The sequence below is a fragment of the Lytechinus variegatus genome, chromosome 6, assembly GCF_018143015.1.
Source record: "Lytechinus variegatus isolate NC3 chromosome 6, Lvar_3.0, whole genome shotgun sequence".
Taxonomy (NCBI): domain Eukaryota; kingdom Metazoa; phylum Echinodermata; class Echinoidea; order Temnopleuroida; family Toxopneustidae; genus Lytechinus; species Lytechinus variegatus.
Genome location: NC_054745.1, coordinates 16,128,334 through 16,141,978, shown reverse-complemented (window position 1 = coordinate 16,141,978; position 13,645 = coordinate 16,128,334). Strand labels below are relative to the sequence as shown.

Genomic DNA, 13,645 nt, shown 5'->3' with positions numbered 1-13,645 from the left:
TGGGGTACATAATAGCTGCTCAACTCTTTCATTATGGCAAGTACTATGGCAGCCTTGATTACCATGGTAACTGTCATAATGGTAAGTTGAAATTGTTGCACCAGGGCTCCGTAACACGAAGGTTTGCGATGGATTGCAAATATGAAAGAACCGCACTGATTGGTCCATGGTCAGTATTTTAAACCAAATGCGCGTATAATGTTGATATTGATTGGTCAGTTCATTTAGCGATTGGTCGCTAATCTTTGTGTTACGGAGCCCAGTTGTTAGTATACAAATGATGCAGGCACATGAGTTCATTAGGCGATCTATCCTCACGCGAGTTGAGGCTCTGTTCAATCTATGGCACAAAGCAATTAGGCTGAGTGCAATGGAGTGAACACAGCTTCAATGAGAGTGGATAGGTCGCATAATGGACGAATGAAGACATGCATCATTTCATTTATAAAACAAATTTCTAGATTTTGTTGTTTCACAATAGAGGAGAAAAAAAAACAGATGGAATTAAGACATATTTTGTCTTTGTCTGACAATTCATTTTCTCTGGAAATATTATATTCTGGGTGTATGAAAGCAGTTAAATGTTTTTGTTTTTTGTGACGCACTTTGATTCATGAATCTGAGTGCGTACAGTCAGCCTTTTTGTTGATGCGTGCAAACACACACACATACAAAATGTACGTACACACACACATGCTTATACACTGAATGAGAGAGATCAACCATGCAATGGAAAAGTAAAAAATGCACGGTCGCCGTGCAATGAAAGTAATAATTTGCATGCAGTACAAAATGGATCAAATATTGAATGACTTTCAACCAATCAAATTACAAGAATCTTTGTGTGAGTTGTATAATACTTTATGAAACAGACCCCAATACTTGCACAAGTTAAAACAAAATTAACAGATTTACATGTACCTGTGCTTTGTGCTGTCGATGCTGGGGCTCCAAATCCTCCTAGTTTGATCCCTCCGCCAAGACCACCAGCTAAACCCCCCGATGCAGGAGTGGAAGTGGCCGTCTGACTGAGTTGAGTTGTGGCAGCTGGAAGAAGGGATTGTACAAATAGGGGAGCATTACACGGTGATGATGATGGTATCAGGTTGACTGGTAAAAGCTACACAAGCGGCCCTTTGCAGAAAGAGTTGCGTTAAAACACAAGTCAAAATATCAAGCCCAAGTCCCAAATACAGGTGCCTCATCGGGTGAAAATCAAGTTGCGCAAATATTTTTAGTCGCGTTTGATCACAACTCTTTCTGCAACGGGCCCATGGTGATATGGCATTTGATTGGCTAATAGCAAATTTTTTGGCATAGCAATTTTTATTTTAAACTGATTACAAATTTTTCACAGTATATGGCCATAAATAGTATCTATATTAATAATAACAGGATTCTGACCTTGATATAAGCAGAAATTCTGATTTCATGTATGCATGTAATAGTACAATGATATCAAACAATGAAATAGAAGACTTGTTGAACAGTCAAATATAGAACTGCGATTTCTTTCTCTTTTCTTTCCCTCAACTGTGTGTGTTCTAACAGGGTTGTATATATCTTTTTTAATGCATTATTTGTTTTATTATGTCAATGTTAATTTCATATTGTATGGTGCTCATTGAGGGCATCCCTCCATTTTCATATTGGTATGTTCCACATCAGTATCATGTTATATTATAACATGTATGCTTTTTTTAAAGATGGAAGATAAATAAATAAGTTGAACTATGAATCTGAATTGAAATTGCTCAGCCAGAATTACATTACTCAACATGAATAACCTGCAATAAGAACAGACACACAAGAAATGGTATATTGCTACAAATAATTGCTTGAATTACACATGGCTTGTACCACTGACATACCTGTAGAGGCTATTCCTGGAGCCGACAGCCCTCCCAGTGAGAACCCAGGCTTTGCAACATTAGGGGCGGCTGATGCAACAGGAGCAGCTGCACTGGTTCCAGAGGGGGTGGCACCGAAGGAGAAACTTCCCCCAGCTGTAGCTGTAGGGGCTGGGGGAGCTGTTGGCTGTTTGGGGGTTTCCCCAAATTTGAAACCTCCAGCGGCCCCGCCCCCTATCAAGAAAGAAAGATGAGGGAGGGAAAAGTAAGAACAGAAAAAAGATCAAAATCAAGGAAAGTAGTCAGATCAGGGGTCTGTTTCATAAAGGACTTACAACTGTTGTTACTTTGCCATTATGGCGAACTACCATGGCAACCTTGATTACGATTGGCTGCTGAGCCCTGTTACCATGGGAGAAGCCGTTATGGCACAGCTACAACAGATGCAAGTCCATTGTGAAATGGCCCCTGATAACATGTTGGTTCATAAATGTTGATGAAATGGTCCCCAGCTCTGCTAAAGCCAGGGTAATTATGCTGTACACAACTGTAAAGTGTAGATCGTTTTGATCTACACTTAGACTACATTTAGACTTCTGATAAAGTAGGTGCTAAGCATTAAAAATGCAATCAAAGACTTTAAACAAAATTCAGGCTTTTATTGGAAGCCAATGGAGGCTATGAAGAGTTGGAGTCACATGTTCTAAAGTCTTAAAACTGGGTACCATGGACCCCCTAAAGGCAGTCCATTTTAAATTAGTGACTAAATTTATCAAATTCATGAATAAGCCTCTCTTTGTTTGACGTATCCGAAAAATGCGTTATTTTTTGTTGCAGATCTTAGAATGACTAAAAACAAGATGCTTGCTCTATACATGTAAGTATTCAATTTAGGGAATTCCATGGGCTATTTGGGCTGTTGTGACGGCAAAGTCGCCCTCTTGTGTTATACAGTGTTAGCTGCTAGCTACCTAATGAAAATCCAGTGGCTGGTTGCTGAGATGGTGCGGATGCTGGAGCAGTCCCACCGAATTGAAATCCTGAAGCAGCAGGCTTTGTTGCGGGTGCTTCACATGCAAGCAAATCAAGGAAAGAAAAAAAAAACATGCAAATAAAAAAAAAAGAAAAGGAAATAAAAACCCAAAAAGCAAACAAACCATGCACAGAAATAAACATACATAATGAAGACAGTACAGGGTATACAAGACCAATTTTCTATAGGGAACATTTCCATATAAGAACAAAATATGAAACAGGACACAACAGGTAAATGAGACAGGCTTTGCGGCCAATCAAACAGCATCTATGTCCGTGGCCTTCGACTCAAGATAAAAGAATTGCGAGTGGAGCAGCTCTGGCAGTCTACAATCTTATTTTTCTCTACAATTTGGAAAAACATACCAAAAATCTTCATTCAAAGTTTCAAAAATCCAATTTACTGGGGGGGGATCCTATTTAGCGTCACTTTCCCCTTGAAATCCTACTAAGTGACATCTCTGCATCTGGGATAGGCCACCTTTCATACCTGCTGTTGCATTGTTTCCAAAGGAGAAAGACGATGTCGCCTGTGGCTGGGCTGGCTGGGAGGGGGTGGAGCCAAAGCTGAAGCCCCCTGGAGCTGCGGCAGGCTTGCTGGTTGGTGTCTGGCCAAACGAAAACCCTCCGCTGGGTGCTGCCGTCCCTTTAAACAAGAGAATGATAAATGGAGGACATTATAAATGGCTGTTTAAAAAACATGTTATGAATGAGCTTACACAAGACTGGTGATCATTTCTTGTGCTATCTGATATATCCCTACGTAACTAACTTGGCACCTAAGAACATGTTCCAGTCATGTGTCTATAGCCATTTAAGACAAGCTTTGATATCTACAAGAAAGAAAGATGCATATTGAGAGGTGATGAAATTGAAGAGGAGGATCGAGAAGAGGAAAAGAGAAGGAGGAAGTGTAGAAATAAGGACAAAACTGAATAAGGAATAAAAGGAGGAATAGGAAGAGTGGAAGAGCCGTGGTGTAGTGGTTCTGACTCTCGCCTTGTAAACAGAGGGTCGTGTGTTCGAATCCCACCGCGGTCTAGCGTCCTTTGGCAAGGCGTTAATCCACACTTTGCCACTCTCGACCCAGGTGCTAAATGGGTACCCGGTAGGATGCGAAAGATATTGTATGTTTGATTTTGCCAGCGCCATAATGTGGCTGCGATGAATGCAAGGAATGCTCCCCAGGGAGTGGAAATTGTGCACTTTTCGTGCTTGATTGAAATGAATCCAATGACCGGGGTAATAATATGCTGTAACGCGCTTTGGGCCATTCTGGGAAAAGCGCTTTATAAAAATTGGCTATTATTATTATTATCATTATTATACCAACATGGGCAAGAATGGTAAAAAGGGTCTTCTTCTTCTGGGTCACTACATAAGACCTGTCCAGTGGAAGAAGATCTGGCTTTGGGGTTAAATGACTCCAGATCTTTGGCAGTGCATGGCTCTGGTAGGAGGGGGGGGGGGGGGGTAAACCAGAAGGTTGTTGCATCATCTGATCCTCCCCACACTCGCAAGCAATGTCCCCATCTATGTTGAACTAGATCAAGGAAAGGCAGGAAAGAAGAATAAAGGAGAAACAAGTGGAATGCCTCTGGCCGTCTCACCTGCATCACGCGGTTCAATATAGCAGCAGTGCTCACTTTGAATACTACTCTAACTCGCACAAGATGTTCAGTGATACATGGTTACTCTTATTTCCCTTTTTTATGAACTAGACAAATAAACTTACAGAGATATGATGGTTATTCAACAAAAAACCCCAACATGGCCAAAGTTCATTAAACTTACATGACCTTTGACCTTGATCATGTGACCTGAAACTCGAACAGGATGTTCAGTGATACTTGATTACTCTAATGTCCAAGTTTAATGAACTAGACCAACAAACTTTCAAAGTTATGATGGTAATTCAACAGATACCCCCGATTCGGCCAAAGTTCATTGACCTTTGACCTTAATCATGAGACCTGAAACGCGCACAGGATGTTCTGTGATACTTGATTACTATTATGTCCAAGTTTCATGAATCAGATCCATAAACTTTCAAAGTTATGATGGGAATTCAACAGATATCCCCAATTCGGCCAAAGTTCATTGACCCTAAATGACCTTTGACCTTGGTCATGTGACGTGAAACTCATGCAGGATGTTCAGTGATACTTGATTAACCTTATGTCCAAGTTTCATGAACTAGGTCCATATATTTTCAAAGTTATGATGGGAATTCAACAGATATCCCCAATTCGGCCAAAGTTCATTGACCCTAAATGACCTTTGACCTTGATCATGTGACCTGAAACTCGAACAGGATGTTCAGTGATACTTGATTACTCTAATGTCCAAGTTTAATGAACTAGACCAACAAACTTTCAAAGTTATGATGGTAATTCAACAGATACCCCCGATTCGGCCAAAGTTCATTGACCTTTGACCTTAATCATGAGACCTGAAACGCGCACAGGATGTTCTGTGATACTTGATTACTATTATGTCCAAGTTTCATGAATCAGATCCATAAACTTTCAAAGTTATGATGGGAATTCAACAGATATCCCCAATTCGGCCAAAGTTCATTGACCCTAAATGACCTTTGACCTTGGTCATGTGACGTGAAACTCATGCAGGATGTTCAGTGATACTTGATTAACCTTATGTCCAAGTTTCATGAACTAGGTCCATATATTTTCAAAGTTATGATGGGAATTCAACAGATATCCCCAATTCGGCCAAAGTTCATTGACCCTAAATGACCTTTGACCTTGGTCATGTGACGTGAAACTCATGCAGGATGTTCAGTGATACTTGATTAACCTTATGTCCAAGTTTCATGAACTAGGTCCATATATTTTCTAAGTTATGATGACATTTCAAAAACTTAACCTCAGGTTAAGATTTCGATGTTGATTCCTCCAACATGGTCTAAGTTCATTGACCCTAAATGACCTTTGACCTTGGTCATGTGACATGAAACTCTGATAGGATGTTCAGTAATACTTGATTAATCTTATGGCCAAGTTTTATTAACTCTTAACATGCCACGCACAGTACTAAGCCAATGCCACAGTGCTAATCCTATGCTAATCCCCTGTGCCAGCCACAAAACCTCCCTGTGCCACATTGATTTTGGGATCGCGAGTCGTATTCACTCCTTCCAAGAGTCATGATTACAATTGCTTGTAACTCTCTAACGATTAGTTTATCCACAAAATATTGTGTAGTAAAGTTGTAGGAAATTTCATACCCCTTATAATGATGTCCTCATTATGTGGATTGGTTATTATCTTTACCGCTAAAATATGAGTTGTATCAAGTAGTTCCATTTTGTGGAGTGTTTTGTATGGATCAAAACCTAGGTCTCTTCTCTCTCAGAGGCGGAGCCATATCTTGTAAAAAATGTAGAAATACTCGAAAAAGTCGAATGTAAACCGCGTGAGTAAGTTTATCTGTCAGAAAGCAGAGTTCACACTGCACACAATAGTGCTAATTACGGCGTGCATGCGATGCGCAATACAATGCAAAACGGCGTAACAATGATTGTTATTCCGAATGTGCGCAGTCATGCACGAAGCAGGCGAGGGTAGGAAACAATGCAAGCACAAAGCAATCAATAGTAGGCGTGCGAGCACGAGTGTGGCATGTTATAGTAGGATACGTAGCATGCACGAAGCACTCAATGAGTTAACTAGGTCCATATACTTTCTAAGTTATGACGTCATTTCAAAAACTTAACCTCAGGTTAAGATTTGATGTTGACGCCGCCGCCGCCACCGCCGCCGCCCCCGCCGTCGGAAAAGCGGCGCCTATAGTCTCACTTTGCTTCGCAGGTGAGACAAAAAGGAAAGATAAACAAAAGGAAGTTCAGGGTTGAAGGAAAAATAGAATATGAAGAGAATAATAAAACAAAGTTAATAAAATAAAGAGAGAGAGAAAAAAAAGGGGGTGATTTCAAAAGAGGAAAGGAATAAATGTTTAACCATAATGCAACATTTTGATATTTCTGTATACTGCTCATAATCATATGGCTATCATAAGTATGACCCCCGAATCCAGAGGCGGCATGACACCTAAAAGGCTCAGACATAGAAAATGGAAGGGCATCTTTGTCTGCCAAACAATAGGTGCTTCTCCACTTTCATTGCATGAGCCCGATGTTCCGCCCCTCTGCCCAAATCCATGCTATATTTTCTAAAAGGTATATTAAGACTAGCACTACAGCACAGAAGCATATAGATGTAGATGGATCTCACAAGGGGACATTCCTCTTTGTAAGAAAAAAAAAACACTAAATATTTCCTGCCACCGACATATGAAACAAGAAGCCTCTATCAGAAGGGGCTGTGGTATTACTCAAACAGTACACTTTCTTTCTCTAAGGTACTGTATGTATAGAGACTATTAAAACACTATGGCCCGTATTCTGAAGTCCGGGTTAACTTATTAACTTAGGTTTACAGTTATGGTTTAAGTATGGATAGCCAATTGTTACACAAATCACTATTAGTAGAGGTTTTAATTTCAGCCCATTTGGTTCTCAAATCATTCATAATTGTATAGGAAGTAAATAATGATGATTGTCTTCACCATCCATGAATCAGGAAAGAGCACAGTAAACATAAGAAATATACAGCTTAATAAAAATGTTTACACTTTTGGCTTCCCATAATTTTAGCACAGAGTTAGACCATGGTCTAAGTTAAAACTGACTTCAGAAAATGGGCCTTTGGCACAAGAGCCTATAGTGTACATGGACCATGTGAAAATCCCCTATGGAAAAAAACCCAATTATTACCTGCCGCTGGTGCTCCACCAAAGGAAAACCCTCCGGCTGTAGGGGCTGTGGTCCCAAAGAGACTGGGGGTTCCAGTTGATCCCCCAGCCGTCGTCTGCTTTCCGAACATTGTGATAAAGTTCACTCAATTACGAAACTTCAAGTAATAATTCTGCAAAGAAAACAAGTGAGAGACAGAAATATCAATGTACGCTGCAGAATAAACCAAAACAAAAACAAATATACATTTGTTATTATTAATAAAAATAATCATTGCTAATGCGCATTTAATGGTGTTATTCATGATTGAGATTTTTTTTAATATATTCGTCAGTGGCCTATCTTCATTGTACAGTAGTGTTGCATAAAATATTCTTGATGATTCATGTATTTTAAGGAAATGAACATTTACAATTCATTACTAATCGAATACCTTAGCGAAACTAAATATGCCAAAGTGGAAGAACAATTTTGCATTTTGGGAGGTGTTTAAAAAATATGCTCATTTCTAATAATACTTAATTTCTTTTATTTTGCAAGCGAGAATACTTGTACTTTTTATAGAATTGTCGGAAAAGGGTTAGATTATGCATTTGCATTTCGGACCATATGAAGAGTGCTAAATTGTTCTCCTTACATTAGTGGTCTATGTTAGGTCTGTCTGGTTGTGTTAAAGGAAAGCTGAAGTTAAATGCAGAATGGTACACATATTCATATTTTTTATGCTAGTGAGGATGTTTACATACAGTAAATAGTTATACCGTTTTTTTTATTCATGTAGGTTTGCTGAGAATATAGAATTATTTAAAAAATATTAAATGAATTTCAAATTGAATTGAATTGAATATTAATTTAGGAAAATAGAACAAGATTAATATTCTTGAAAGAGTATCAAGTCACAGTGGGTGCTTGAATGTTATAATATATCTCAGTATATACGATTTGTTGATCATTGGAAGGTTTTATAAGCTTATGAAGAGATGTTACGGTATGTTGTTTCGCTTTATTTTAAAGTTTTTCCTTTGATTGACAGTTTAAAGGAAATGTTACAGTTAGTTCCAATAATGAAAAGGAGATTGATAATAGTTTAAGGGATCTTGAACACTGTTAAGTGTTGGTCGTTGCAAAAAACAGCATGCAACAGGAGGGGGGGGGGGGGGGAGGTACATGTAATGTAGTGTTCAAGACAAACTCAAGCATGGACATTTTGAATTTTAAAGAATTTCTAGAGTCATTCAGCAGCTCTTTCAAATGAAACAGAACATGGAGGTCATGCCCAAGGTGATACATCTCGAAATTTATAATGAGTACATCCATGATCTACTCTCTCAGGACAAAAAGCAGTCCCTTGCCATCAGGGATGAAATGGATGGTGTAACACACTAGCATACATGTACCTACATGGGGGGGGGGCAGTCTGCTACCCTGACGAGTTACAACCCATGCAAAGGATGTATCCCTGCCCCCCCCCCCCCGACGAGCTTGAAAGACCTTTTTTGCCCCCCTGACGAGCTTGAAGACCTTTATTGCCCCCTGAGCTTTTTTTTTTTTTGGCTTGTCACTTTTCTATTCTGGTACAATACCCTTTATTTGTGATTGAAGAAAGGTTTTTTTTTTTTTTTTTTGGCTTGCCAAATTTTTTGGCGGACGGTTTTGAACCCCCCCCCACCCCCTGTAAAAAATCCTAAGTATGACACTGGGTAACAAGAGTGTCTGGGTTGAATGAGGTGACAGTGATTAGTTTTCAAGACATGGAAATTTTGAAGATACCATAGATTTGGATGTCTGTTATAGATTGTCGAGTTCAGGGCAGGTTGTCATGGAAACTCGAAGGATATCTTTGTTGTTTTACAGTGCTGAACTTTGTGGAAAATCATCGTAAATGCTATTTATGGAACCTTGTGAAGCATTCAATATTGGAATTATTAAAGATGACAATATTTTTCATGGACTTTACACTTACAGGAGTAAAGGTTTCTAGATCTTGTGGGGGTGATAACACATCACCAAAGTTATTCTCCCTAATAATTACATTGGTCTACTGCTTTACAATTGAAAATGTGTTCATCTTTGGAATAGGAGATCATCTCCCGGGACTTCCTCTTGGAAGTCAAGTTCCAATAACGATGGGAATAAGACTTGCAACAATTGTTGTAGCATACCCAGTTGCTTGGCTACAACTTGCAGGGAAAGTAAAGTCTAGAACTTGCAGGGAAGGCAAGTCTGGCAGTGCAATCAGTTGCAGACAATCTAGTACAGAATTAGAGTTTAGACACAGCTGTGACTTGTGCCTCAGACTTCAATCTCGTACTACATTGCAGATTTTTGAAAACCGGTCAGTCTCTGACCTATTGCAATACTTTTGCAGCAAGAAACATCTGTACATGACGCATTTGCATGGAAGCAGAAAGTAAGTCTTCCCAGGCATTTCAATAAATATGCAGTCACGTATTCTCTTGATCCCTTACCCGCGTAAAGCTTGACCTTCGCTCTTCTGGCAGTCCATTTCGATATTAATATATTTTTGCAAAACTTTAGAAATTCCTTTGTAGTCTCGGTAATAGCATCAAGTTATCACGTGGCAGCGTTTGATTAAAATACTTGTACCCAAAAGTCACATCGATTAGTTTCCCCTTGACCTTTTACCTGAGAAGTTGGATAGTTGTTTTTATTTGAAATAAATTTGGGCATATAAATATACCAACTAAATGGCATGTTCATCCACTAACCCTTGCAACTCCAGACAGTTTCTTACAAACCTTTGAGAGCGACAGTGTATTAACATTTATCGTTCCCTCCTTTCAATGAGGACTGCTGAAATCCACATGTGTACATAAGATATAAGACATATGGCCGGACGGCGACGGTTCAAAAATAAGGGAAGTACCGGTCATGATGTCCTAAAGTCGGTGGGGGGGGGGAGTGTGGTAAAATGTACCACAGCCCGTGGCACGCGCAACTTCTCCCTATATGTAGTATTGTGGGATGAGTTGGAGCAACTACCTCCTTGGTTACAGCATAGAGTCAGCATAGAGTATACTACGGGTTAGAGGCTGTTTCCACACTAACAATAGACCCAAACCCCCAAGCCCTGTGCATTCATCCATGCTTGGATGCACAATTCAACAATGCTACATACTCAGGCCAGCCAAGGGATCTCATCATCACTTTGGAAGTCGGATCAACAGCAAGGAGGACTTTTTCTACCAGACATCTCATTCTCTCTGCATTATCCGGACAACCTGGGTTTTGCTATTGCTATCAGAGCTAAGGATCTTGAGGTCGGACATCCGGGGATTTTCACTCGCTAAAGTAACTTATGCATAGCAACCGATCACGAAGGTGCAAACAATGCCAGAACAAGCTGGGTGCGCACACAAAAGTCCATTGACTCAGCTGGGTTGTTGTGTGTAAACGTCTCTCCCATTTTTCATAGATGCAGGCTATGTTACAATGGAAAACACTCCGTCCCTCGGATAGGACGTTAAATGGAGGCCCCGTGTAGAGGAGAGTCACTACCTTTGCACGTTAAGAACCCACTACACTATTCGTATAAGAGTAGGGGGAAACCCCGGTGTAGTGGTCCACCTGCATTCCCCCCAATCAGTTATATCGGGAGGAGACCTGCGGGTCATAGTGATTCAGTTCGCTTTTCTCCTCCCAGGCACAGGTGATGCCAAAATAATAATAATAATAATACACGTTGAGACGCCACCCCTCTATTTTGATAACAATTACTACCCCCACTTTCTAAATGAAATGATTGTGAGCATTTTTTTATTATCTACATTTTGATACCAAATATTGGTAACTTGAGCGGGCAGCTTTGGAAACAGCGATTGCTTAGCGTTACGCCGCCATCTTGTTTCCTATTGTTCTCCCCCAACGTTACGCGACGCAAGCGTCTGTATCGTACGTGAAGAACAATAGAAAACAAGATGGCGGCGTAAACATCGGGCAAGTCTCTTCCGTCTTTTCATGACCCTTTTCTCATTTTTTTTATGAATACTTGTTTAAAAATAAAATCCATAGTGTAGAAATGTCGGAAATAAAGTTGTATCCCATGTAGGCCTACATGTACTAGACCAAAACCTTCAGTCTCTGTATTTTGGTTGTTCCGCTGAACTGTGTTGGCTCACTCACCAATACATGATGAATGGGGATTGTAGTAAAATGTCAGAAATTGTTGAATAAATCCCCAGAAACGACGGTTATTCCTGTCTACCCATGACCATGTACATGATTTAGGGCTAGATGATCTTTTAGAAAGAAAGTATTAAGTAGAAATCCCGGGGGCGAAAGTTTCAGGCTTTCGGTGGTACACGCAAATAGATAGAAAGGAAGACCTGGCTTCGTTGAGAGTAACCTTATGTCAGTAAATGATTTTTACTCTCTAGAAGCCTCCTGGCTAGGCCAGACAGAAGCGATGCCACTTCACTTCACTTGTTGCAGCAAAGCCGCGCGCACACACAGCTGGCCGGTGCAGCAAGGCAAAAAAAAAAGGCAGTGTATACAGCCACACGCGTGTGTCTTTACCATCCAGCCACACGCGTGTGGTTATATCCAGAACACCTATTTGTGGATACCACCACACGCCACCAGTAATAACAGTAAAACGCGTATGTAGGTCTGACCGTCTATATCACGATCAAAATAACCTCATTTCTTCATTAAATTCTTACATTCTAAACCACTCTGATTTCTTTAAATCGTTTCAATTTCATTCTCACCGTCTTCTTTCCTTGCTTTTCTTGTCGTTACAAAAGGCCGCCTGTTAAATAGCAAATTTCCACACTTTTTCTACTTGTGTCGATTCTCTACTGACTCTAGGCTATGTGCGTGTACGTGCGTACGTACGAAACTCGGGATTCGTGCATGCTTAACGCTTGGTACGAAAATTATTCGTACCAAACGTAAACGTAACCCAAACTGTGTATGTCTACTGCGCTGCGCTAACGCTGTATGGGTCTGCCACCGTACCGCGAAGGAAGCCAGAATCGACACAAGTAGAAAAAGAGAATTTGCTGTTAAACAGACGACCGTTTGTAACAAGACAAGAAAAGCAAGGAGAGAAGACGGTGAGAATGAAATTGAAATGATCTAAGGATATCAAAGGGGCCAGGGTTTAGAATGTAAGAATTTAATGAAGAAATGAGGTTATTTTGATCGTGATATAGACGGTCAGACCTACACACGTGTTTTACTGTTATTACTGGCGGCGTGTGGCGGTATCCACAGATAGGTGTTCTGGATATAACCACACGCGTGTGGCTGGATGGTAAAGACACACGCGTGTGGCTGTATACACTGCCAAAAAAAAACCCACGGCCAATGCTCGCGATGCAGCAGCACACACATCTTCATTGTTAATTAATTTAAAGAAGAAGAAATCAGACCTTAGTTTAGAGGACTTGGCTAGCAGTCAATATTTTAACTCATACCCGCTTGCCTGGACTCACTTTTCGTAACACGCAATTGAATAGATCTGCACAGGCCTAGCCCCTACACAAATATGATAGGATGGGACTACATAAATTAGAACGGGAATTTTTCGATTGTAAATAATGTCAATCCTTCGACGAATACCTAACGTTAATTATCAAACAGAGATTATATAGATAGCTGCTGCTGTTGGTATACAAAGCAGAGATAATAAAACGTACAAATATAAAATTTAAGCTTACTTTTATCAACTTACACTTTATCCAATGATCATTCAGTTTTCTCATAAGGCGCTATTTTCTGGTTCCGTCGCCCTCTTGAGTTTGCTTGTTGTAAAACTAAGAGGGGAAGACGATAACCATAACAGAAAAGCAATTAAAAAAAAGTGGTGAAAGTTAGGGAAATCGATCAAAAAATGTAAAAAAATCACTGAATTATGAGATTTTTTTATTTATTCGTGACGTCTTATGAAATCAACTTCCCATTTAGAGATAAAAATTTTATCGCTATGGCTTCCCGGCCCAGTAGATCAATGAAATATAAT

General features: G+C 40.0%; 1 protein-coding gene across 3 annotated transcripts in view; it reads right to left on the bottom strand.

Annotated features, from left to right (window-relative positions):
* The window catches only part of LOC121417094 (nuclear pore glycoprotein p62-like), a 21,982-nt gene extending 8,556 nt beyond the window's left edge, over positions 1 to 13,426 (bottom strand). The window contains exons 1-6 of one of the 3 annotated variants that reach the window (XM_041610665.1): positions 13,358 to 13,426; positions 7,681 to 7,831; positions 3,376 to 3,531; positions 2,822 to 2,917; positions 1,872 to 2,084; positions 922 to 1,047 (exon numbers count right to left, since the gene is read on the bottom strand). In XM_041610665.1, coding sequence (XP_041466599.1) covers positions 922 to 1,047; positions 1,872 to 2,084; positions 2,822 to 2,917; positions 3,376 to 3,531; positions 7,681 to 7,789 — 700 coding nt within the window. In that variant the 5' untranslated portion in view covers positions 7,790 to 7,831; positions 13,358 to 13,426. Of the gene's footprint in view, positions 1 to 921; positions 1,048 to 1,871; positions 2,085 to 2,821; positions 2,918 to 3,375; positions 3,532 to 7,680; positions 7,832 to 13,343 lie in introns of all 3 variants that reach the window. The other 2 variants (XM_041610664.1, XM_041610666.1) reach the window with 2 other exon arrangements.
* Positions 13,427 to 13,645: the final 219 nt, after the last annotated feature.